General features: G+C 34.3%; 3 protein-coding genes and 1 pseudogene across 3 annotated transcripts; 2 read left to right on the plus strand and 2 right to left on the minus strand.

The window, feature by feature from the left end:
* Positions 1–3,427: 3,427 nt before the first annotated feature.
* LOC147507462 (uncharacterized) lies at positions 3,428–7,703 on the plus strand. The gene is given in 5 exon segments (XM_086600169.1): positions 3,428–3,583; positions 4,181–4,341; positions 4,678–5,493; positions 5,495–5,587; positions 6,638–7,703. Coding segments are annotated over 4 exon segments (1,842 nt in total). The 5' UTR covers positions 3,428–3,583; positions 4,181–4,296; the 3' UTR covers positions 7,526–7,703.
* A 3,139-nt stretch (positions 7,704–10,842) lies between these two features.
* On the minus strand, positions 10,843–15,373 carry LOC147507463 (protein CONTINUOUS VASCULAR RING 1-like). The gene is given in 8 exon segments (XM_086600166.1): positions 10,843–11,398; positions 11,626–11,635; positions 11,637–11,753; positions 12,292–12,389; positions 12,509–12,676; positions 13,319–13,428; positions 13,833–13,885; positions 15,196–15,373. Coding segments are annotated over 8 exon segments (792 nt in total). The 5' UTR covers positions 15,331–15,373; the 3' UTR covers positions 10,843–11,297.
* A 1,556-nt stretch (positions 15,374–16,929) lies between these two features.
* Positions 16,930–19,660, plus strand: LOC147507464 (uncharacterized). Its single transcript, XM_086600167.1, has 6 exons — positions 16,930–17,240; positions 17,318–17,445; positions 17,525–17,628; positions 18,050–18,137; positions 18,378–18,439; positions 19,235–19,660. Exons 1-6 carry the CDS (start codon positions 17,128–17,130, stop codon positions 19,385–19,387), a joined length of 648 nt encoding a protein of 215 aa, XP_086456293.1. The 5' UTR covers positions 16,930–17,127; the 3' UTR covers positions 19,388–19,660.
* Positions 19,661–21,344: 1,684 nt separating this feature from the next.
* LOC147507465 (uncharacterized) lies at positions 21,345–23,666 on the minus strand (annotated as a pseudogene).
* Between the last annotated feature and the right edge of the window lie 762 nt (positions 23,667–24,428).

The raw sequence follows: 24,428 nt of genomic DNA on the forward strand, positions 1-24,428 counted from the left end.
AGTCATAGTTAAGGATTTCAAAAACCACATGCCACAATAATTACTATATATTCTAATTAAATTTATGAATTTTATAATTTCCAATTTTAGCGGAATAACGAGATTCAGTTAAAACGGATGTTGGCTTAAATAAATTATATAATTATTGATTTAGTTAAAATAGACGTTGGGCTTAAATAAATTATATACCAAACCAAACCAAAACAAATTACATGTGGAAAATTAAATTATATAAAAAATAACATCACCAAATATATAATAGCAATTGGAAAAAAAAAACCCCCCCAATAATAACAAATATTTTCAAAAATATATAATATTGCATGAAACTAACGTCAAAGAACAATTACCGAAAAACATAAAACTATATGCAAATGCATTGAACTAACCTCAAATAATATTTAACAGAAAATCGGAAATTGGATGCACATGCAAACATTAAACTAATAAACTAATCTTAAAAATTAATTAATGGACAATCAGAATATTGATACAACTGCATTAAACTAACTTCAAAAAATAATTAACGGAAAATCAAAACTTGGATGCAAATACATCAAACTAACCTCAAGAAATAATTAACGGAAAATCAGGAATTGGATGCAAATTCATTGAACTAACCTCAAACAATAATTAACGGGAAATCAGAAACTAGATGCAAATACAACCTCATCGAATAATAAACGAGAAATCGGAAACTGGCCGAATGCAAATGTATTAAACTAATCTAAAAAAATGATTAACGGAAAATCGGAAACTAGATGCAAATGCATTTAACTGAGCTCGAAGAATAATTAGCAGTAAATTAGAAATTTGATGCAAATGCATTAAACTACAGCAAAGAATAATTAACAAGAAATCGGAAACTAGATGCAACTACATTGAATTAACCTCAAAAAATAAATAACAGAAAATCAGAAATTGGATGCAAATGCATTAAACTAACCTCAAAATATAGTTGTGTTATATGTTGTAGGAATGTCTCGATAAGTATAGTTTTGCATTTAAAACGGTGTTTATCTAATCTTTTTTCGTATAATTGGGAACACCTTAGCTTGCTATTCAAGTATCTTCAATATAAACTTTATCTTATTAGACAATTTCATAAAACTTCAATCAAACTTCTATTATTAAACAACAAATGAAGTTGAAGGGTTTTATCAATGGCGAGTTATTTTTTTTAATAGAGAGTACGTGAGGTTTTCATGTTATAAGAAATTTGGATGAGTGAGCAATATAATATATGTATATAATAATTATGCATATACAGTTGAATATATTTTTTAGAATAATTAATATGACAGGACTCATTCGTAGATAATCTTTGAAGATCCCACATAGTGAGTCAGGTATATAATTTAAAGAATAATTAACGGATAATCGGAAACTGGATAATGTTTGATGATCCAATATAGTAAATCAAGTATAATTTATTTTTATGTCATGTTTGCGAGGACACTACATATGGATAAGTAGAAAGTTGGTATTACACACCACATTGGATAATTAAAAGAAAATCGAAAATTGGATTCAAATACATTGAACTGAGCTCAAAGAGTAATTAACGGGAAATTAAAAACTTTATGCAAATGCAATAAACTAAACTAAAAAAGTAATTAATTAGAAATCGGAAACTGGATGCAACTGTATTAAACTAATGTCAGAGAATAATTAATGGGAAATTAGAAATTGGATGCAAATACGTGAAAAATATTTAACAGTAAATCGGAAACGGTATGCAAAAATGCATCAAACAAACCTCAAATAATAATTAACGATGAATCAGAAATTGGATGCAAATGCATTGAACTAACCTCAAAATATAATTAACATGAAATCAAAAACCAAATGCAATTGTATTGAACTAACCTCATAGAATAATTGACGGGAAATCAGAAACTACATGCAAATACATTAAAATAACCTCAAAGAATAGTTAACGGGAAATCAGAAATCGGATGAAATTACATCGAACTAATTAAAATCTCAAAGCATAAATAATCATAAATCATAAACTAGATGCAGATGTATTGAACTAACCTTAAAGAGTTATTAATGAAAAATCAAAAATTGTATGCAAATATAATGAACTAATATAAAGACTAATTAACTAATATAGAAACATAAAAATGGATGCAAATGCATCAACTAACCTCAATGAATAATTAACGGGCAATCATAAATTTGATCTGTTGCATTGAACAAACCTCAAAAAATAATTAACGGAAAATCGAAAACTTGTCGCAAATGCATTAAACTAACCTCGAAAAATAATTAATGGAAAATCGAAATTGGATGCAACCGCATTGAACTAACTCAAAGAATAATTAACGGAAATAGAAAATTGGATGTAATCGCATTAAACTAAAATCATATATTAACTAACAGTGGGAAATCGAGAATTGGATGCAATATCCTTGATGAATATTTAACGGAAAATCAAAAACCTGGATGCAAATGCATTAAAATAACCTTAAAGAATAGTTAACTAGAAATCGAAAACCGGATGTAACTACATCGAACTACCCTCAAAGCATAAATAACAGGAAATTGATTGGAAACTAGATCTTAACTAACTTCAAAAAGTAATTAACGGAAATCGAACCGGATCTGGATGTATTAAACTAACTTCAAAGAGTAATTAACGGAAAATTGAAACCTTAATGCAAATGCAATTAACTAATCTCAAAGAGTCATTAACGAAACATTGAAAACTAGATGGAACTGCACTAAATTAATTTTAATGAATAACTAACGGAAAATCGTAAACTTGGTGCAACTGCAGTAAACTAACCTCAAATAATAATTAACGGGAAATCAAAAACTTGATACAACTATATTGAATTAACCTCAAATAATAATTAATGGAAAATCGGAAACTAGATCCAACTATATACATTGAATTAGCCTCAAAGAATAATTAACGTAAAATTAGAAATTTGATGCAAATGCATTGAAATAACCTCGAAATATAGTTGTATTATATATAGGGAGAATATAATATCTCGACAAGTATAGTTTTACATTTTAAGTAATACTTATTATAATTATTTTATTATGATTGAGAATGTCTTGCTATTTAAGTAGCTTCAATATCATCATCTTCGCCACATCGGAAGATTCTTACAAAATTTCAATCAAACTTCTATTATTAAACATAACAACCAAAATAAATCGATGGGTTTTACTAAGATTTGGTGCTTTTCGTTTGATAGAGAGTTACAAGCAAAAAATTTAAACAAGTGATTAATATAATTTTCATATCTCATAGCTATGAATAGTTGCTAATATTTTTTAGAATAATTTAATATAACAACAACTGTTCGTAGGACGGGTTTGAAAGCTAGTTTCTAGTTTTAAAATACTCATGGTAGGAATAGTTCCTGAATAAGTGTACCACACGTGGTGGAAACGAGCAGGCCTAGATTCTTATTTTTCTGGTGATAATATATGTGGATAAGATTTTGTACTAGATTTCCATGGACTGCAACTGTTCAACTGTCTAAAACTCCAAACACATATTATTAGCCCATACTTCTCACTGGAGTCTGTTCATGCTTTCATGTACCAGAGACACCAAGAGGTAAAATGCACACTATTTCTCTATAATTCTTAACAAATTGAACTAGATTATATGCTTGAATTTATTTCTTTGCTGATAAGATTTTGGTGTTTGTTTATCTTTTCCATATTGCACTCATATATGTTCATAATTAATTCTGAGGTGGGTTTTTGCTCCAAGTTGAAAGTTTAAAACCAATTGTGTGCTTTTTATCAAGGTTAATTTTACCATTACTGGTGTGATAAAGTTAAGAGTTACCTAATGGTGCATTTCTTTGTTTTCCTCATTCTTGGTTGTTGTTTGGATTAGATTCATTTACATGTGATATGCAGTAGTTGCACTATTGTAAGTGGGTTTTGTGTGAACTGCTAATTATGCGGAAACTGAGTGTTGGACAAACTACATGAATCTTTCCTTGTTCACGAATCTTTCCTTCAGCCAAATGGTATTGTCGGCAAAGTTAAATAACCATGTATATGATGCTCCTCCTGATGTTTCAGCTTGGTCGGCCGTATGCTTTATTGTGGAATAGGAGTGTTGCTTATTCATAATGATACATTTTTTAGATAAAAGACTTGGTCTCTGATCTAGGATGAATATTTTCTCCTGGCCATGTAGGTTGAAGTTGACACCAATCTAGGGGTTCAGTTGTAAAGATATTTACAGCAATGAATCCAAATCCTGAAGACGACTTGGTGTAGTTTGGAAGTACTCTGACCAAGGTTCAAGAAGGTATGGAAATGAGAAAGGAAGAAAGGGTTCAAGCGCCAACTAGCAAGGTACTTATCCTCACTCAGTCTGTGCATTTGATTTATTGAGGCAGAGGCCGACACGTCCTAATCCTGCTTTGGGGTTTATAATGTTTAAAGCTTCAGATCTGAATATCTTTAAAACTCTTCAAGTTTATTGGGAATGAGTATAAAAATTCCTAATTTGAGGGACATGTTGGTCAGGCAGAGTAAATTTCATGATTAAAGATAGTGCCCTTATCTATTAATATTGTTGAGATAGTCTGATCCAAGAATCATGATTTATACTAAGCATAAAAGAGTTGATGTAACAAAATCTTGGAAACACGTTTTGTAATGATTCTTGATGATTCTTTAACGTCACAGAAACGGCAGCCATATGTGAGGAAGCAACCTCCAACTTTGAGGTCCTCAGGTTCACGAAGTCAATCAACCTGCTTTATTTGCTCAGAGAATGATATTTGCCGGACAGTGCGTTCAAGAACAAAGCTGATGAACATTTTGATAGAACAGGGAAAATCCGTTGAAGTGCTGTCCGTTTTTGATAGTTTAATTGAAGAGGGGCACATGCCATCCTTGATTACTTACACAACTGTTTTGGCTGCATTGACCGTCCTTAAGCGGTTTAAGTCAATCCATTCACTAGTTTCTCAGGTGGAAGAGAAAGGGATGAAGCCAGATTCTATATTCTTCAATGCTGTTATAAATGCTTTCTCCGAGTCTGGAAATGTAGAAGAAGCCATAAAGATCTTGCAGAAGATGAAAGAAAGCGGATGTAAGCCAACAACCAGCACTTTCAACACCTTGATTAAAGGTTACGGGATTGCTGGTAAGCCTGAAGAATCTATGGAACTTCTTGAACAGATGTTCCAGGATGAGAAAACAAAACCCAATCATAGGACGTATAATATTCTTGTCCGTACCTGGTGTAGGATGAACAACTTGGAAGAAGCATGGAAAGTGATATATAAGATGGTAGCATCGGGCTTGCGGCCTGATGTTGTCACTTATAACACTCTAGCAAAAGCATATACACAAAATGGGGAGACAAGTAAGGCAGAGAGGATGATATTGGAAATGCAAAGTAGCAACATCCAGCCCAATGAGCGCACCTGTGGCATCATAATTGGCGGGTACTGCAAAGAAGGTAATATGGATGATGCCCTAAGATTTGTGTACAGGGATGAAAGAATTTAAAGTGCATCCAAATCTTGTGGTTTTCAACTCTCGATCAAAGGTTTTGTTGACCCTCATCGACGCTGGTGGCGTTGATGAGGTGAGTCAACTTTTGACTAGTATGAAGGATTCGTTTTTGCAATGTATTTCAGTAAATTAGTTTGAAAAATATAATTATCTAAAGAACACAATAAAACTTAAACCGAGTCCTAGAATAGAGTAGAATCATATAAGTGCTTACCAAGAAGTTTATAGGTGAACCTTAGTTTACTTCAAACTTCAAACTTGTAGGTTTTAAAGAATCTGTAGATTTTCGCTTGTTAATGTACATATTGTTAGGAATATACAACTTAATTGTACTTACTCTTTACCAATTACCAAACTATACAAACCTTTTTTCTTGTAAGTGTCTTGTACTTCTTAATTAAATCCGAGCCTAGTGTAGATACACTATGTCCTTAAACAGATTTTCCCCTCACATTGCTTGAAGGTTGATGGGAAACTATCTCCCAAGATAGAACGGATTTCCTTCTATAGAAAGCTAAGCACTTCAATTCTATAGACTCGTGAACACAAATAGTATTTGACTAAGAACGAGAGAGAAGAAAAGATCGAACTCGTGTGATCGGTGGGTGTATTTTTCTCTCCAAATTCATCCACTATTTATAGGTGAGTGGTGCCTTTTCAAACAACACGGTGACTCTTGGGAAAAAGTAAACAACTCTTTGAAAAGTCACATGTTTGAAAAGGACACACCATTTCATATATATAAGATTGTTTTGAACCCGTGCCTATTTCGAAAGGTTGCACCTTTTTTCGCATGATGCAACATTTTCAAACCGGTGCATTTCGAAGTCGTCGACCTTTTTCGCATAATGCACTTGTTTCAAACAAATGCATCATTTTGAAAAGGTTTTTCTTACATTACGTACTGTTTCAAGAAAAAACCCATTTCATCTTAAGTGGGGTAACTTGGGAGACAAACTACTTATTCATATTTAAATGGATTTGAGCAAATCATTTTTCTAACACATATGTATTGGTTTCATTTCACAAAAAGCTTCCATGTATTTTTTGGCCAAAAAGTTTTCACCAACCTGAAACTAAATAATCTTCTCCAATAAACACTCAAATAAGCAGTACATGACAGGTTCTGGTGTTGATGGAAGAATACCAAGTCAAACCAGACGTGATAACATTCAGCACCATAATGAACGCATGGAGCGCAGCAGGACTGATGGAAAGATGCCGGGAGGTATTTGAAGACATGGTGGAGAGTGGTATAGAACCTGATACTCATGCATACAGCATTCTTGCAAAAGGATATGTGCGCGCCAGAGAACCTGAAAAGGCAGAATCCGTCCTGACTACAATGGTTGAATCAGGTGTACGGCCAAACGTTGTCATCTTCACTACCATCATAAGTGGGTGGTGTAGTGCAGCCAAAATGGATTACGCTATGAGGGTCTATAAGAAAATGTTTGAATTCCAGGTGTCTCCCAATCTGAAGACGTTTGAAACTCTGATATGGGGTTATGGAGAAGCAAAGCAGCCATGGAAAGCAGAGGACTTGCTCCAGGTCATGGTAGAGATGGGTGTTCATCCTGATAAAGGTACCTTTCATCTTGTTGCAGATGCCTGGCGTTCTGTTGGCTTAATAAGTGAGGCAAATAGAATATTGTGTACTATAGATGAAGGGGGATCGACTGATAATTTGGTGACAAGAGATGGTGAGAAGTCAGAAGAAAACATGGAGATGATTCGTCAAAAACAAAACCCAACTTCTTATAGCCTACTTCGTATACCAGGTTTAGCATTAGGTGGTCAACATGGATCATCCGATTCATCATCTAAAAAAGTTAGATCGCTGTCCAAAGATACTGAGATGTCGTCAGAGATTCTCTGTATTGCTACTAAGTCCATGTTTCTTATGCGAACATGCAAGTCGGTGCACAAATATCCGATCATTTGCAAGAAGCAGTCTCATGTACAACTTGGAATATGCGCACAGCTTGTCAGCGCTTGTTTATACATTTAAGTTTTCATTATTCAAGGATTTAAAGCTCTCCATGTAAATAGTATATCATCATGATTCATGCATATTATAATTATTATCACATACAAGCCTCCTCTGGGAAAACTGTAATGATAAACCGTCAAACTATCAATTCGATACAGTGATTCACATGAAAATTGGCCAAATCTGGTCTTTAAAATATTTGTTCTTAGAAGATGCAAGTTATCTGTTCCTTCATTTCTGTTTTTGTGTTTTTCATCCCCGATGCTAACGGGATTCAATTTACTCTGATAGAATCATATTATCATAATAAGTGAAAAGTGCTAATTAATGGGAACGTCATTGACTCTGATTCCTTATGATGACATGCAATATACTGCAGAGCAATGCATGTTGTTTCCACTTTCCAGGTATTTGATTATCTTGGTAAAAGGCCTAACTACGTACCATGGAAGAGTACGAGGGAGTTTTAAAATCTCAAAAGCATCTTCTTAGAACAAGACCATCCACTGCCTACTGTTCAATCTGTTGCTTCATACCAAACAAGGCCTAAACTCCAATTTCTATCTTTAGTGAAGGTTCTTTATTTAATAAAATTGCGTTCTAAATCTAATGTACCATCCTAGTAAGGATAGTAAATGATTGCTCACTTTCTATAGTGGATGCATTATAATGTACTGTAAACTTGTAAAGGAAAGTCTCGGGGCTGGTTTCACCTTGTTGACTATGCAAAGAGCAAACTTAATGATTTATGATTTAGACTGGGGTTTTAAGTTGTAACGCAGTTTGGACTTGGAAAGGAAATAGTGGGGCGATTCAACATTCCCCAATCAACATCACATGTTAGTTAATAAAACAGAGTATTTATTTCAGCATCTGCCCATTTTCTATTTACTACCATTACCATCTTGAAAACATTAAATTGATATTCATAAAATTGCTTAGACAAAATGGAGGTCACAAATTCCACAATTTTGTAATAACAATATATCTAACTAGGCATTGGTATGCAGAGAAAAGAACCAAAAAAAAAAAAGCACGAAGAGAAAAATGAAGTTCAAACTTGTGGAGGGACAAACTGCCGGCCTGTTCTACAATCCCTTCAATGTTGTTAAGGTTATTAACTTAAATTAAGAAGAACTCTAAGTTGATCTTTGATTGGAGATCAAAACCACCTTATGATCCTTTGATTGGAGATCAATAAACCACCGAAAAGTTCTTAATACTATTAGTTGAATGAATACCAGTCCAATACAGACGACCTTTTTATATAGGAGAGCTATTAACTCTATTTCAACATACTTCCTAAATTAAGCAAAACAATTTAGAAACAAAGGTTTCCTTATATAAATAAATACTAACAGCAGTATCAGTTTCCTAACAAATGTTCTCTATACCATTTCATCAACTCTTAGCCGCAAAATAAACCAGGTAGGTCGATCAAATACCCCCTTGATCCGCACACCAAACAATATAACTCGCCATTATCAGTCTTGGTTGCCCTGCCTGTTGTTATCTGTTATAGCTGTTTCAACGTTATCTATGCATGGGTAGTAAGGCTGATATTGACTTACCCTATAGAATGTTGCCATGCCCAGTCCCGTTGGAGCTGGTAGTAAATATTGACCTTGCTCTTGTTGTACCGTATTGTCGGAAGTCGCGGATGTTATTGGTGATGCCGAGGCAGAAGATGTCCTGGCACGCTTTGGCGGATGCTTGGATGATTTGGTATCTTTGTTTTCTCTTCCCCTGTGGATTTTGCAAAGAACCAATATATCTTGATCATCTCCAGATTCTTCGAAGTGGTTAGAAGCCAAAACATACTCATGCATTATCCAGCTATCTTGACCAGGTTTCTTGGACTTACCAGAGCCAAGAATGAAATTCAGATGTCTCTTGCTTCCTACTTTCCTACACTCATCATTCTTAGTGGACACAACGGCATGATCGTACTGTTGGACCCAAGTTCCTACCGTGCCAACCGTCCTATTAAAATACTTGCCACCATTGAACTTCTTCTTAATCCATGTAAAGAAGTATAGTTCAGTCGCAGAACTCCCTTCGAACAACTTCCACGGTTCTTGGGCATAAAGATCCTGTACTGGAATATGAAACGGTAGGGGTTGTCCTCTGATTGTCCTTCCAAGATAATATTCAACCAGCTCTAAATCGCTTGGCTGAAAGCGAAACCCAGGTGGCATCCTCGCTGTCATAGCCTCTAAATCTATCTCCATCTTCTAATCTTTTAGAACTAAAGGAACTAACGCACGCTCTCTATCTTAAAACTGTTTTGTAACCAAAACCTGATATCGAAAGCAGGTTTCCCAACAACTGATCAAAAGTAGGGAGCTAGCAGGATCGGTGTCGTTATTTATAAGCAGAGTCTACGTGCGATTTTTTCATCTTTCCAAGTTACTGTAGAATTCGAAGTACAAATTAAAGTACAACTAGTTTAGGACTTAGGACACGAAAATTATGCAAAAAATGTTAGGGACTCTGATTTGGTTAGGGAGGTAATGGGCCGTATAAGTCCTGTGTGTCTAGTCCCAGTTCGTCAAGGAAAGCATTTTGCCCAGCGAATGGTCGAAGCCCTCCAATCTCGCGCAAAAGAATTTTGGGCTAGCCCAGATTCCGTATGACAACGTTCAACAATTATCGTAACTCGTAAGTCATAACATCATTCTTATTTTCTTCTTGGTTTGGGGCTTTGGGCTATTATGTTATTGGACAGTAGTTCATATTTATCCACAGAAACACCCAAATTCCGTATGCCAAAATTTATTTTTGCGCTGGCCGAAAAGGAGACTGTCATACAATATCTAGCACAGTGAAGAACCATTCAGGTTTTATTCTTCCTTTCTCTTCTCGTTTTTAGTTTTTATTTCTACTGTTCCGGGTTTGAGAATGTACGTCCTATTATTATGGCAGTCTATCCCCGCCAAAATTCCTAAATGAAATTTTCCCTCACCATGCCTTTCCTAAATGGAAACAGAAGATTTGTTTACATCCTTGCTACTAAAAGTTATAATTCCAGATTTTATGTACATCAAAGCAAAATATATATACTATATTTAGGCAGAGATTCCGTTTACCATACTTTTTATATCATAGTTCATACCACATAAGTTAAATGATAATAATTTGTGGATATGATATACTAACCATTAATGACATCTCCACAAAAATTTGTCTCATTTAAAAATCTCTAACATAGTTAAAAATCATTCTCAAATTTTATTTTTTTTAAACGGTTCAGATTTTACGATTTTGCAATCATCTTTTGACATGGTTAAATATTATCAAATGAGGGAAATTTAATAGAGGTGATCCTTATGGTCAGTTGAACATATCTTCAAAAAAATTAAATTATAATTCATGTTGTAAGTAATCTCTCTCTATATAGGTCCAAAAGAATGCCCCAATCAGTACACATTACAGCAGTATAGAAGCTAACATGTTTCAAAAGACCACGGATACGAAAGCACTGAGCGTGACATTTTCTTTTGAACTCCAACGTGTAAATAGAATTCACGACCACCTCTACACAGTCCAAAATAAAGTGAAAATTCTAGAATAGAAATCTTTTTGAACTACTTTATACACGAACCATAAAAACCTAACATTTCAACTCCCGCAGCCCTCTCCATTATATAAAAAGAAAATAAAAGAAAACCTGACTACCTGTCTAACTCATTCTATTTCTATACCAGATGACTGCCAAATTGATCATGGACATATGCAGTGGTTATCCCAATAGCCTACCAAATACACTTGCTTGTATCGACATTTGGTGCTAGTTTCTTCCAACTCTACTACTTCTGTCAAATTGAATTGTTGATCTGTCTACTGTCGATAGGATCTGGGGCATTGACATGCCAACTGAGATTATGATCTCTGCATCACAGCATGTAAATAACATGTCAGCTTTTACCATTTAGTGCAAAGATACCCTATATGATAATTCTAGTTAACCTGCATACTACGTTATTTGGGGCAATTACAAGAAAAATGAAATGATTGGATCATGTTTGAGTTATTAGACAAGAGATGGAAAAAAAAAAAAAAACAAAATAGGAGACAGACACACACACACATGTGCATATGAGATAAGCCTTACTTACCAATTCCTTCACTTAACTGATAAATTAGGTCTAATGATGTCTCTGGAATCGATTAAGAATATATCTCCAATGTACATATGGTTGGTGGGAACATAGACACAGCAAAGCTCCTCATCTCCAGAATAACTCTGGATAAACAAACCAAAGGTGCAACTATTATCTGTCTGAAGCTCTGCAGATTTTGATTTAATACTACAGATCCTATAATGTTCACGAAAGCCTGAACCAAATGAAACTGCATGAGTGATAAATTGGAAAATACAGGGTGGGGAACATGAGTGGCGAGATATCAATACTAAAGTCATCTCTGGTATATAGAATAAAGTTCTATTTACTGTCTTGTGAATAATTAGTGTAAATTGGTATCTTAAGATAAATCTCAAGAATAAATAATGCAAACTCCTGTGCTTTTTGCAGAATGTTTCCAAGGCCACTGTGATACAAACTATCTTTTACGTCACATATCCCAAAATGTAGGATAAACACATTAGCTAACATCTTGTCAGAAGACCAATATTGTGTCATCAAGACTCCTAGTAAAATACTTATGTTGACGACCCATTACTTGAAGAAACAACAGACTGAAATGATAGAACAAAAGAAAAAAAGAGGGGGGTGGGGCATATGTTTTACGTAGTAAGAGTTATAACTCAGTTGAACACAAACCTGAAGAACAACGGATGAAGTGATAAAACCTAGCGCATATTCCTCAACACGTGGATGTTTTATAATGGCTACTTCCTTGAAGGCTTGGGAGTTCTGATCTGTAAGAATGAAGCATGTCATTACTAATTCCTAAAGTTCAAAAAAGATGTAAACTTCAGTAACCTGCACAAAGACAAGGAAAAAAAAAGAAAATAAAAACAGTAAGCATAAAATATACCAGGTGATATGGCAGAACTAATTTGCTTGGATGCATTGTAGATATGCCGAACAAATGGCATTCTTTTGATAAACCACTCCCCAATGCCCAGAAGAGATGCGCCCACCCAAGATGACATGAACATTCCAACCAAGAAGATGAAAGTAATAGAGGTTACAAACCCAAGACCTGACAACAACAGACAAACAAGAGAAAATCCGAAAAGAAGCAAAGGTTAGGATACTGCTTATAGAGAACTGAATATGAAAAAATTGTTGAAAGTATTAGCCAATTTCAAGGGCCATACACAATATAAACGCCATATTTAGGAGGTCGCTGTAGCAGAAATCCATATTCAGTGAGGTGATGAGTGCAGGAAACCAGCTTTAATTATTACATCTGCCTTTTCCTATTTGACTGTGACAAAGACACATGTCGGTATCTAAAGGGTAAACAGACACGCTCACCCCTGTAATCTCAGAGTCATCTTTGCTGCATAACTGTTTTCCTCAGTTTGCTTCCGATTCAATTGGGTGCTGCCATGTATACAGCAATCCAAAATTAAAGTGAAAGACACCAGTACCAGATTTTAAGTGACTTTTCAGTTTTGGATATTTGCTCAAGTGGCAGCGACTGGTTGGACCAGAAGCAAACTGAACCATGGACTTGCAAAACTGAGACAAATTGTATTCAGGTTTGTGGCCACCTTAAATCCCCTTTCCCTGTGAAGGTGGGAATCAAATCCAAGACCTTGGGCTCAACCTCCCAAGTCCTGACCAGTAGGCCACTGGACACCTTCTTAGATAATGTTCTAACTAAGACAACACATACCAAAGATGTTCATTCCCAGATGAGCATATATTGGAGAGAAGAAACCATCCACAAAGCAAATAAACCACCACGTGATATAAAAAGTGATCGCTATTGGAAATAGGATGACACTGCAAAAAAGATGACAAAGAACAATCACATAAATTCAACCTTTCCTATTCCACGTTTGAACATCTAATTTTCTTGATAAAATGATTGGTGGAACAAAGCTTATACAGTCCCCTTAAGAATCATTCTGTTACTAAAAGATAATCATTTTCATTAGATGGACTTGTCTCCCTGAAAGTTAACAATTTTTTTAAAAAAAAATCCAGGTACAAGAAGAAGCTACTAATAAAACTGTTTGGTTTGAATGCATTAATGAACATCAGAAAATAAAATGTCGATGCAAGAAACATAAAGTTAATGACATATGTAAAAGCATTGCATAACATAGAGTCATTGACATCTAATATACTACAAGAATATAAATATGTAGGAATGTACAATAAGAAAGATAAACTTGTATGCTCACCATCCAGTCATAAACTTTTTCGAAGCCCAGCTTTGAACAACTTTCCCAAAAGCCTGCATATTGACATCGTTAATAATGAATTCAAGCTAAATTTTCTTTTCTTTTTTCTGCACACAACAAAATTACTTGATAATATGCTCCTGCATCAGAGACTATATTGTAACCTAAAGACACATGCAAATTAACAGGATTAATGAAACCGACACTTCCATACCAGTTTTTAGTCAGTGACAAACACGTCAAAGTTTTTTTTTCCCCTCTAACAAAATAATAGTAGAGAAAATCAGTGTGTGTATAAGAGGGGTAATAAACATCCACAATTGTGGCATTATCTGCAAATCAACAGACAACGAACCACTTCTTAGCAGCAGAGGTTTGGGGGTCCTATCTTAACTTAGAGATTTCTACTCCAGAATAAACCAGAATGCTTTCGAAAAGCCAAATTTTAGTTAAGCCATGTTGTTGAAGCACACACCAGCTGCTGTCCTACGAGTTAACTGGAAGGATAGAACAACCGCATCTTTAGATCTCAAGAGAGAAACATGTATCCAAAACTCAGGACAACAAAGGACTCTCTTCGGGTGGGGTTAGTAATATCTCCTTTAGGAATATCAATCTCCATAATTATGTTTGATGGGGATTCTCTTGTAAGGTAATACATTGAGGCATTGAGCATTGTGTCCACGCTCAGGATTACTGGTCTACCGAAAGATGATTCTAAATTTTGGAGACAATGATCCCCATACACTTTAAGAGAAAAAGTTCCAATTATATCTAACAGTGAAAACTAATGGCAGAATCTGTCATTTGTTGTCTGTTGATCATAGAACACCTATTAAAAGACAGGACGGCACAATTTTTTGCTGTCCACTACATTATTCACTAACAGCATAATTGTTTCCATCCGTTTATTATAGCATTAGAATGTTAACTTTGAAGAAACTTATAACACCAATAAAATGTAAGAAGAACCTAGCCATATGAGCTTCTAATAATTACAAAACAAGGACTTCCAAGTCGATATCCGAAGAAATATTAAACATTTGAAAAATCTGCAAACCAAAACTGAAGCAAGTTTTAAAAAGAACCTCTTTTAACAGCAACGACAATTCAGTGCCACTCTTATGACATTTCTAAAGCATATGTACATCTTAAAGCATAATTACACTTGCTAAACATTTTGTAAAGGAATAATTTAACAATAAGATGGTGTGTTTTTTTTATCAAAATGATCAAAACTAAGCAAAGGGTAGACATATAACTCGTCAAGAAACAATATTTATCCAAAAAAAAACACGGGTAACAATAAAAGAGGTCATTTAATCAATAGAAAAGTGTAAAGACAGAAGGTAAAGTTGATTACCTCTCTACTGGAAAGTTGAGTAGAAACTGAAAAAGAAGAAGAAGATGGTTTTGAGGAAGAGCCTTCATCATCACTAACTGAACCAGACACTGGTATGAGAAGCTCACGATCTCTTTCTCTCTCTCTGTTTGCCATTTCTGTTCAAGTCTCGTTTTTTTCTTCTTCTTCACTTCTACTTTCCTTACTTGTACACTTTAAAGACTGGACAAAACTGTCTTTTGCTATTGTTAAATTGATTTTTATATTTTTTAATTTTTTAATAAATTATTTCTTTTTCAGTAGTGGAAATAATATTTTGATAACTAAGCAAAATTCTGAGTCGCATTTCATTAATTAATCTTCTCTTATTTTGTTTTGTAATGTAAAAATAGTATTCTTTTTTGTCATTTTGTGTATATGACTTCTCAGATTAGGGTAAGTTAAGGTAGTTAGCCAAATGTTATCTTGATAATATCTTAATTATAAGATGAAGTTAATCAAGTGAGTTATAGGAGGGCTCTTTCTACGCGAACTCTGCAAAAAGGATGTTAATACGAGCACAAACTAAATAAAAAAACAATAAACTCGCCATCTTATAGAAAATCCACCAAAAGAATAAGAGTTGTGTTGCTAGAACTCGCAACTGTGAAATCCATCAAAGAGACAAGAGTTTATTTTAGCTAATATATTCTAAAAAACGATAGGCAGTAGTCAGACTCCTATACTTTCTAGATAATTCCTAGACGGCTAGGTACTATACGGTTTTTATAAAAATAAACACAAACAAAAGTCCTAATTATGAAAAGACGTAACATGGGAAGAAGTAATATGCTCAAGTTGAATAAGTGACCGAAAAGCAACTTAATATAAAAACACATTGTCTTTCTTTAGTTTCTTATAGTAGCACATAATTTACATTGGTTTTTAGTCTTTTAAACTAATTCAAATCTCAAGCTTTCACGAGGACTTTTATTTTCCAACATTTAATCATTTCCCAAAAATAAAAAATAAAAAATGTGCCTGCCTAGCCTGATTTGGGGAGGGCTCTTTTGACCAATTCAAATGTACTAGTATCTCTCTATTAAATACACAAAAAATACTAACGACAAGCAACTGTTGCAGGATCGCACAATCCATGACATCGGGTTGCCGCGAAATCCCATATCCCATAGAAGGTGATTGCTGTGGGTCATTTTTAATTTTTTTTTAATAGCTACCGTAAAAAAAGTTAGTTGCCGCGAGATGATTTTGTTTGCTAAAATGGAGTCTTTACTTGTGTTAATTATCAAAACTCTTTTTTCATTAATTTGATCACAAAATTTTCTTATAGCATAAGAAAATATTTGCCACGAGATAGCAAAAATATGGCTCGATTATATATATTTTTTGTCATGGTTTTGGTGTTATTCTTGGAGTATATAAAGAAAATTTAAAGAATAAAACGAGGTATCTATATATCGTGTGTATTCAATACGCAAAATTTGAAGTGAAAAAAAAAACAAAAAACACAAAAAATATATGCCGCGACAACTGTCTGCCATGAGATATAGGATCTCGCGGCAACCCGATGCTGTGGATTGTGCGATATCTGGGATATGAAATCTCGCGGTAACTGTCTGCTGTAGAACTATAGACATATGGAGTATAAAAAGACATAAAAAATAACCATTATTGTTTTGCTTTTTGTCAAAAGAGTACTATTCCCATGGGCCAATACCGGAACAAAACAAATTTAGTTGGGCACCGCTCTGGCCAATTATAACAAAACCCACTGAGTATATATTTTTTATTTATTCGCAACCACCCGACCTACGTCACATTTTTTTTTTTTAACTTATTCACCGACTCCAACCATAAACACAACCAATTCTTCTTCTTCTTCTCTCTGTTTATTTTCTCCAGCCTCAAAACCCTAAAATTTGTCAAAGAAAATTCCAAGAAATATTAGCCGAAATGGTATTCTACTTTAAAGGCCGACCCGATGCAGGTGACTACACAATTTTCATGGGTTTAGACAAACACGAGAATGAAGAGCTTATCAAATATGGTTTTCCAGAAGATATTTGGTAAATTTCTCTCAATTTCTCTTCATGTATAATCTTTTAGCTTAAAATTGATAGGATTTAGACTACTTCTCTTTCAGGTTCCATGTTGATAAAATGTCATCTGCTCATGTTTATCTTCGCTTGAACAAAAATCAAACAATTGACGACATAAGTGAAGGATTACTGGAAGATTGTGCTCAACTTGTAAAAGCAAATTCCATACAAGGTAATTTTACTGTATACTAGTATATAGAGATGTTAGATGGTTAGCGCCTGTCTCATATGTCTTGGTTGTTACTTGACAGGCAACAAGGTGAATAATGTTGACATTGTTTATACCCCTTGGTACAATCTGAAGAAATCCGCTTCAATGGATGTTGGGCAAGTGGGTTTCCACAATTCTAAGATGGTCAGTTGTTTTCATGTACTAGTAGGATGTTTCTCTCTCCCACGGGAGATTTTAAGTTACATTGACACTAGTACACTAGTACGTGTGTCCGTATCCGACGCGGATACAAAGCTTCTGATGCGGTGAAATATAAAAAATTGAGGTATATCACATATTCACATACAATATGTTTCCGTGTGTGCGTCCGACACGGATTATATTTGAAGTATGGTGTGTGAGTGTGTCCGCGTAACATAGTGTAAATATGATATTCAGACCAGAAGAATTCTGTTTTTTTTTTTTTGTGATGATCAAATTGTGGGATCGTAGTTGAACTACATCCCTATTTGAGGAGAAACTATCTGATATAAATATAAGTGGATCTTTGCCAACAATCTTTATTTTGACAACAGCCTCTGGTGGATGATGGTATTTGGTGCAGGTCCGCACTGTAAGGGTAGAAAAACGTTTAAATGAGGTAGTTAATAGATTGAACAAGACGAAGGTGGAAAGAACTCCAGACTTAAAAGGTAATCATATGATATTTGCGTTTTTATTAGATGTATAGAGCAAGTGTTCCTTGACCTTAATGATGATGATACTTCCCCTCCTTTAAGGTTTGCTAATTTAGCTGGGATATGTTACTGTTTCTAAAGGCTAATTTAAAATTGCATATTTCCCTGTATATTTCCTCTACTCTTTAGCTTTGAAATTGGTACTTGTATTCTGTCTATTTATTCTGAGTAATATTAACTTTTCTAATTGTGCAGCTGAGAGGGAGGCGGTTGGCGCGGCAGAAAGATCAGAGAAAAAACTTTTGATGAGAGATAAAGTAAGACCAATAATCTTTCTTGTTTGCTTTGAGCATGATCAAAATCAATGGAATAAAGTCAATAAACAAACTTTGGACATTTCAGTCTTGTCTTGCGTATTTATAAAGAGAGAAGAATGTTGAATGAAGACGTGTCTTGATCATACTTGGATTAGGACTACTAATGAAGAAGACTTGCCAACTTTAACTCCTCAAGCAAGGAGCACCTAACCTCTGTATCTCCAACGTGGAACATGATATAGAAGACGAGAAACTTAATCTGCTCAAACTCGCCAAATAATTTTTGCTAAACATCATATATTTTGAACTCTCTAACACTCTATACCCGATCTCAATAACAACTAAAGTTGTTAATAAGCAAATGAAAGAAAAAAGATCTTTAAAACTGTAAAGCTCCAAGTAACCCCCTTCTTAGTATTACTTACTAGTCTTTGTCTGATGATTAGTATGATAGCCAGGGATAACCGCCTTTCTCCATCTAATCCCTTGTTATCTTATGACCTGCTTGATCTTCTTCATCTTCTATCCTGACATTAAACCCATGGTACTTGGGCTATGAAAGTTACTTGACAACTGGAGTTACCCGAGAGCAGGGATCTTGATTCGGAGGGGATATTCAGTTGAGATTGTGCAATGTATCCTAGAAATAAGATGTTCCTCTAGTTCAAAGTTCCAGGTTCTCTGGAGAGTTGAGCTCAGTTATATTGCATTTAGTGATTGTCAACTAATAAAGACTGATTTGCTTTAGTTATTTCCTTAGCTAAATTATGTATGTGTTTGCTAATGTTTGTGCAGAAAAGGCGAGAGGAGATGGATAGGCTTGAGAAAGAGAGACAAGCAGAAATGAGGAGTTACAAAGGCCTGATGGTGTCAGAAAAAATGACCTCAAATAAACAGATAGCATCAGCAAACAAATCCTTGCAGGAGTTAGAAGACGATTTTATGTGAGGCTGGGGTCAATGCTGATTATTTACTTGGTTGGAAGGTCCTAATTCTGCAAGATTTTCACCTCCAATAGACGGGGAAGATAATTGTCTAAAGAGGAACGCCCTGAAGCCTTCCCTCTAAACCCAGTCAAATGTGGACTACTTTTACTCTGTATGTTTGATGATGATGATGATGATAAGATTGCTTGCAAGAATCCCTATTCATCCCCACGTGAAGATCTGTATGTACTTCTTATTGTTACACAGATTTATTAAATACATAATTTCCTGTGTCGTTCCTATGATGTGCGTGGGGATGAATCCATATGCTTCAGTTGCCCAAGTATGTTTTTTCTTTTTCTTATTTTTCTTATTAATCTTTTACACCCCCCACCCCACACACACACAACAATTCATTTTGAGATCACATTCGGTTATGTTCCATCTACCCACCCCCACCCCCACCCCACAATTCATTTTGAGATCACATTCTGTTATGTTCCATCTACCCACCCCCACCCCCACCCCCACCCCCACCCCACAATTCATTTTGAGATCACATTCTGTTATGTTCCATCTATTAATTTCCAGAAAAGGAAACAGGAAGGATCTTGATTAGAAGTTGTTATTACTCCTGATGTTCTTGAGTCTAGAGTTTTTAATAAGCAGCATATGTTGAGTTATTAACCCAAAGATCCGATAAATCGACAAATCTCACTTCGAGGGTGTAGATTTAATTCAACCAGTTACATCACTCAAACTGGTAATATCTTTGTTGGATGGCAATGAGGCAACAGATGCAATTTAACTTGGACGTGAAATTCTTGGAGAAACAGGTATTTGTAGACGTTGCAGTAGTTTTTAAGACGTTGAATACACGACGATATACACAATTTTTGTTAGATGTTCGTTTTTTTTTGGTTAAAACCTTCTCATTTAGCACCCAGAATTCTCCTGTAGTTTACACATTACACAGCAGCAAGGTGTCTTGGAAACACAAAGGTTCTGTTTGGCGGCGGAAGATTTTGTATTGCTTGACATTGATTAGGTGTTCCAATTCTGCAAATGTATTACATAAAGATGATTAATCTGGAAATTGTTTAGTCCTTAGTTATTTTGTCACGGTTTTAGCTTGTCCTGTGTTTGGTTGACACTGTAATTTGCTTATCATGAACAACATATTAGCAGTGAATTATTCTTTCTTGATTTTACATGTATACTTCAAATAAATATGAAATGAAATACACAGTATATATAAGAAAAAGTCCAAATAAATATAAATCTAAACAAACAAAAACACTTTACGATATAAGTCATTCAAAATAAGTATCACATTCTTCATACATATGAAGCAAATAAATTTAAAAAAAAAAAAACTCCATAAGTAGTACACATCATTTTGAACTTTCATAGTCAACACATTGTATCAGCAATAGATTTTCTAAACTCTACTGCCATTTCTCGTTGTCTTTCTCTATTAATATTTTTCACACCTCTATCGTTATGCATTGCTTCAGATTCTTATTGGCCTTCAAAATCTTTCAAGTTAAAAATTAAATCATGTGTTTTCTCTCTTCATATGTGATCGTGTAGAACGAAATATGTTATCACTATCTTGACTTGTGTTTCAAATGGATATGGAGGAGCAAGAGTCAAAATAGGAAAACGCTTCTTTAAGATACCAATGATACGTTCGACATCATTCCTCAACGATAAATGTCGCAGATTGAACAATTCTTTGCTATTTGTACGTTCCAAGACACCATATTCTTTCAAGTGATAGCGAGTGCCACAAAATGAAACAATAAAATTTTGTGTATTGGCATACCCAGCATCCACAACATAATATTTACCTACATTAGGAAAACAAATAAACTATTTGTTAGTCTTGAAAGAAAATCTAGATTCAATGATAAACAAATATAAGTGTAATATACTTTCTGGTACATGTAATTTGTCTGCTCTTGTTGATGCCGAAGTCAAAATACGTGAATCTGTGGCAGAACATTCCCAACCAGCAAGTACATACTCAAGTTAAATGAACATGCCACCAAAACATTTTGTGTAAGAATGTCTTTCCTATTTATAAAAGGACCTCTCTCTTTTGAGCCAACCAATGTGTGGATATGTGTTCCATCAATGGCTCCAACACAATCTTATTGAAAAAATTTCGAGCTATTGTTAGGCCTTATTCATACCAATTTAAATAATAAAACAATCGTACATAAATAATATATACCTTAAAATATAGATAAAACCTATCATCTTCAAGAATTTCAAGAGGCGTATTGGACCCAAATCACCCAATACGTTGGAAAAAATCTCCAGATAATACCACAATTGCATTTAAAACATTGTTGAAGTGATGACTAATAGTTTCCCAGAATGCTGAAAACGTTCTTAAATGATTTGATTCCTTTCGTTATGACCAACTGTAAGCATAAACATTGCTAGTTGTTCCTCAAGCCTTACCCCATCAGTGTCGGTAAGTAGACCTTTCGTATGTAGAATATCACATAAATATAAGAAAACATATTTTTCCATGCGAAAGTTCTCTTGGCAACGATTATCGTGACCATTAAGCACTTCCTCCACATATGCTGCACGACTAATTAAGTGCTGAATCATGGCAAGAAGTTTTACTTATATGGTATAGATAATACTGAGACGCGAATGTGACAGTAGCACCTGCAATTGCTATTATAATATCCTCTTCGTCTGAATCCGACATGACTTTCCCTGTATCCAATAAGTTATAGTAGAATCAATAACTAACAGGAAGAGAAATCTTTCGCATTCTAGTGTATTGCAGCAACACACATACTTCAGAACGCAAAAGGGAATATTCGAGTAGAAGATTTATAATATTATCGTATTACAACAACTTGAATGCTCTTTTGCGTAATTGGTGTGTACACTACCAATTATAATATTACGTAATTGGCGTGTACACGACCAATTAACTCTTAGGGATACATAAAACAAGTATACATTGGTCTACAAGTGTATAAATACATAAAACTTCTTAGCCTTAAAAGTACTCTTCAATACATGATACCATCCATTCAAAAAGAAAGTATAATTGATTTCAGTAACCATCAAACGAATTAAGTGAGCATCAACAAGGCAAGGAATCAAAACTAATTCTACATAGTAATCAAAGACACGATTAAGCCAAATTCCAGCCACTAAAATCTACAAAGACATCCTTGACAAACAGTATAACAAAAGAGAATATGCAACCACAAAAGAAAGTTTTAATATACTGATAATATGCAAATAATAGAAAGGTGTTCACGTACCTGTATTCACCTACTCAGACTTGCCTGTGAACATACAAAAAGAATATTAGTTCTTAGAAGTAGAGCACTCGCAGCCTAAAACGTAAACTGGCAAAGGTTCAAGTCTATAAATAATGTAAAACAAAAGATTAATTAGTAAAGGTGAAACCCTAGTCCATCAATCATTCAAATACTAGAGAAATCATTCACTATAATAAAACACATTTTTTTTTTGTCGATTAAAAACAAATCACAAATTTCAACAAAACAAAAAGTTAAGCCCATAATCAAAATCCATGGTTTTTTTGGTGGTGGGCGATAACCTAAAAATAAAAATCCCAAACCCGAAATCAAAGCTTTGAAATTTAATATGTATAATGAGGAAAAAAAAAGAAATCAAAGCTTTGAACTTTATTTGGTTTTTTTTTTGTGGTAAAAAACTAACCTCAATTCGGCAATGGGGGGGGGGGAGGGGGGGAGAGAGAGAGAGGGGTAGCGGCAGTGAGGGAGAGGAGAGAAAGAGAGGTTATGTTTTATGTTTCGACGAAATAATGAGCGCGATTTTATTTCGTTTCCATCTTTTGTCCAAAATTTCAAGTTTCTAACACTTATCCTATGGTTTGCTCTAATTTGAAAGCGTTAGCAATTAAGTCTTGAAATTCCTTCGAATCACTTATAAACATTCGCAACGCTTATATAGTGTAGGCAACTTACCAATAGTAAAAAAATAAAACCACTAGAGGTAATCAATGAAGTCATACAAATTGAACCACTAGAGGTAATCAGTGAAGTCATACAAATATTACGAACAATAACCACACCACCACCACCAATTGAAGAACTTGATGAACTTGAAGAACTTACAGAAATAGAACCACTAGAGGTAATCAATGAAGTCATACAAACAACCACTTTGATCTTAACAATTGCAATCTTCTTTGCAAAACAATAACAAGCCAAAGAATGCAATTCCCCATCAGATTCAATCAAGTTATCTTTCTCGTCATAGTTGAAACACATATTATATCATTTTAATCCAAAATCAAGCAATTTTCTATGTAACTCTTGTGCAACACCATCAATAGAAGAATCCAACCCAATACGAATGGAAAGACTATCGCCATTGTAGCAAAAAACTTCAATCACACTATGATCCATATAAACTGCAAAATCATAGTAAAAAATGGATCATCAAATGTATTTACAACAACAACAAATATATTGATGATATTTCCGATATAATCAATGATATTTCCGATATATCGACATACAAAACAAAATTTTGACTGATCAACAAAAAAATGGATATATCTGATATTTATGAAATATCCGATATATCTCGGTTTTTAGGTACATCGAGATATTGACTGAATTCGATATTCATACCCACAAATATGTATGAAAAATAACATTGAACATTGATTATTCATATCTATGTATGAACAATGATTGTTCATATCCACCCATAGGTATGAACATTGGTTGTTCATACCCAACAATAGGTATGAACTCTTCCTAAAATCATAGTAAAAAAATGGATCATCAAATATATTTACGACAACTATGAATATTGGTTGTTCATAGCTATTTGTGTATGAATAATGATTGTTCATACAACAAATATGTATATTGTTTATAGCAAAAAGCAAAATCAAAACCAAAAGTTCAATTAAGAAAAGTACATAAAACAGCGTTTTCAAAACAAACACGATACAAACAAATTATATCTCAAAATCACATAGATCTAATCTAAAATATAAACAAACAAAACATGATAGTATT

This window comes from Coptis chinensis, chromosome 3 (assembly GCF_015680905.1).
Source record: "Coptis chinensis isolate HL-2020 chromosome 3, ASM1568090v1, whole genome shotgun sequence".
Taxonomy (NCBI): Eukaryota; Viridiplantae; Streptophyta; class Magnoliopsida; order Ranunculales; family Ranunculaceae; genus Coptis; species Coptis chinensis.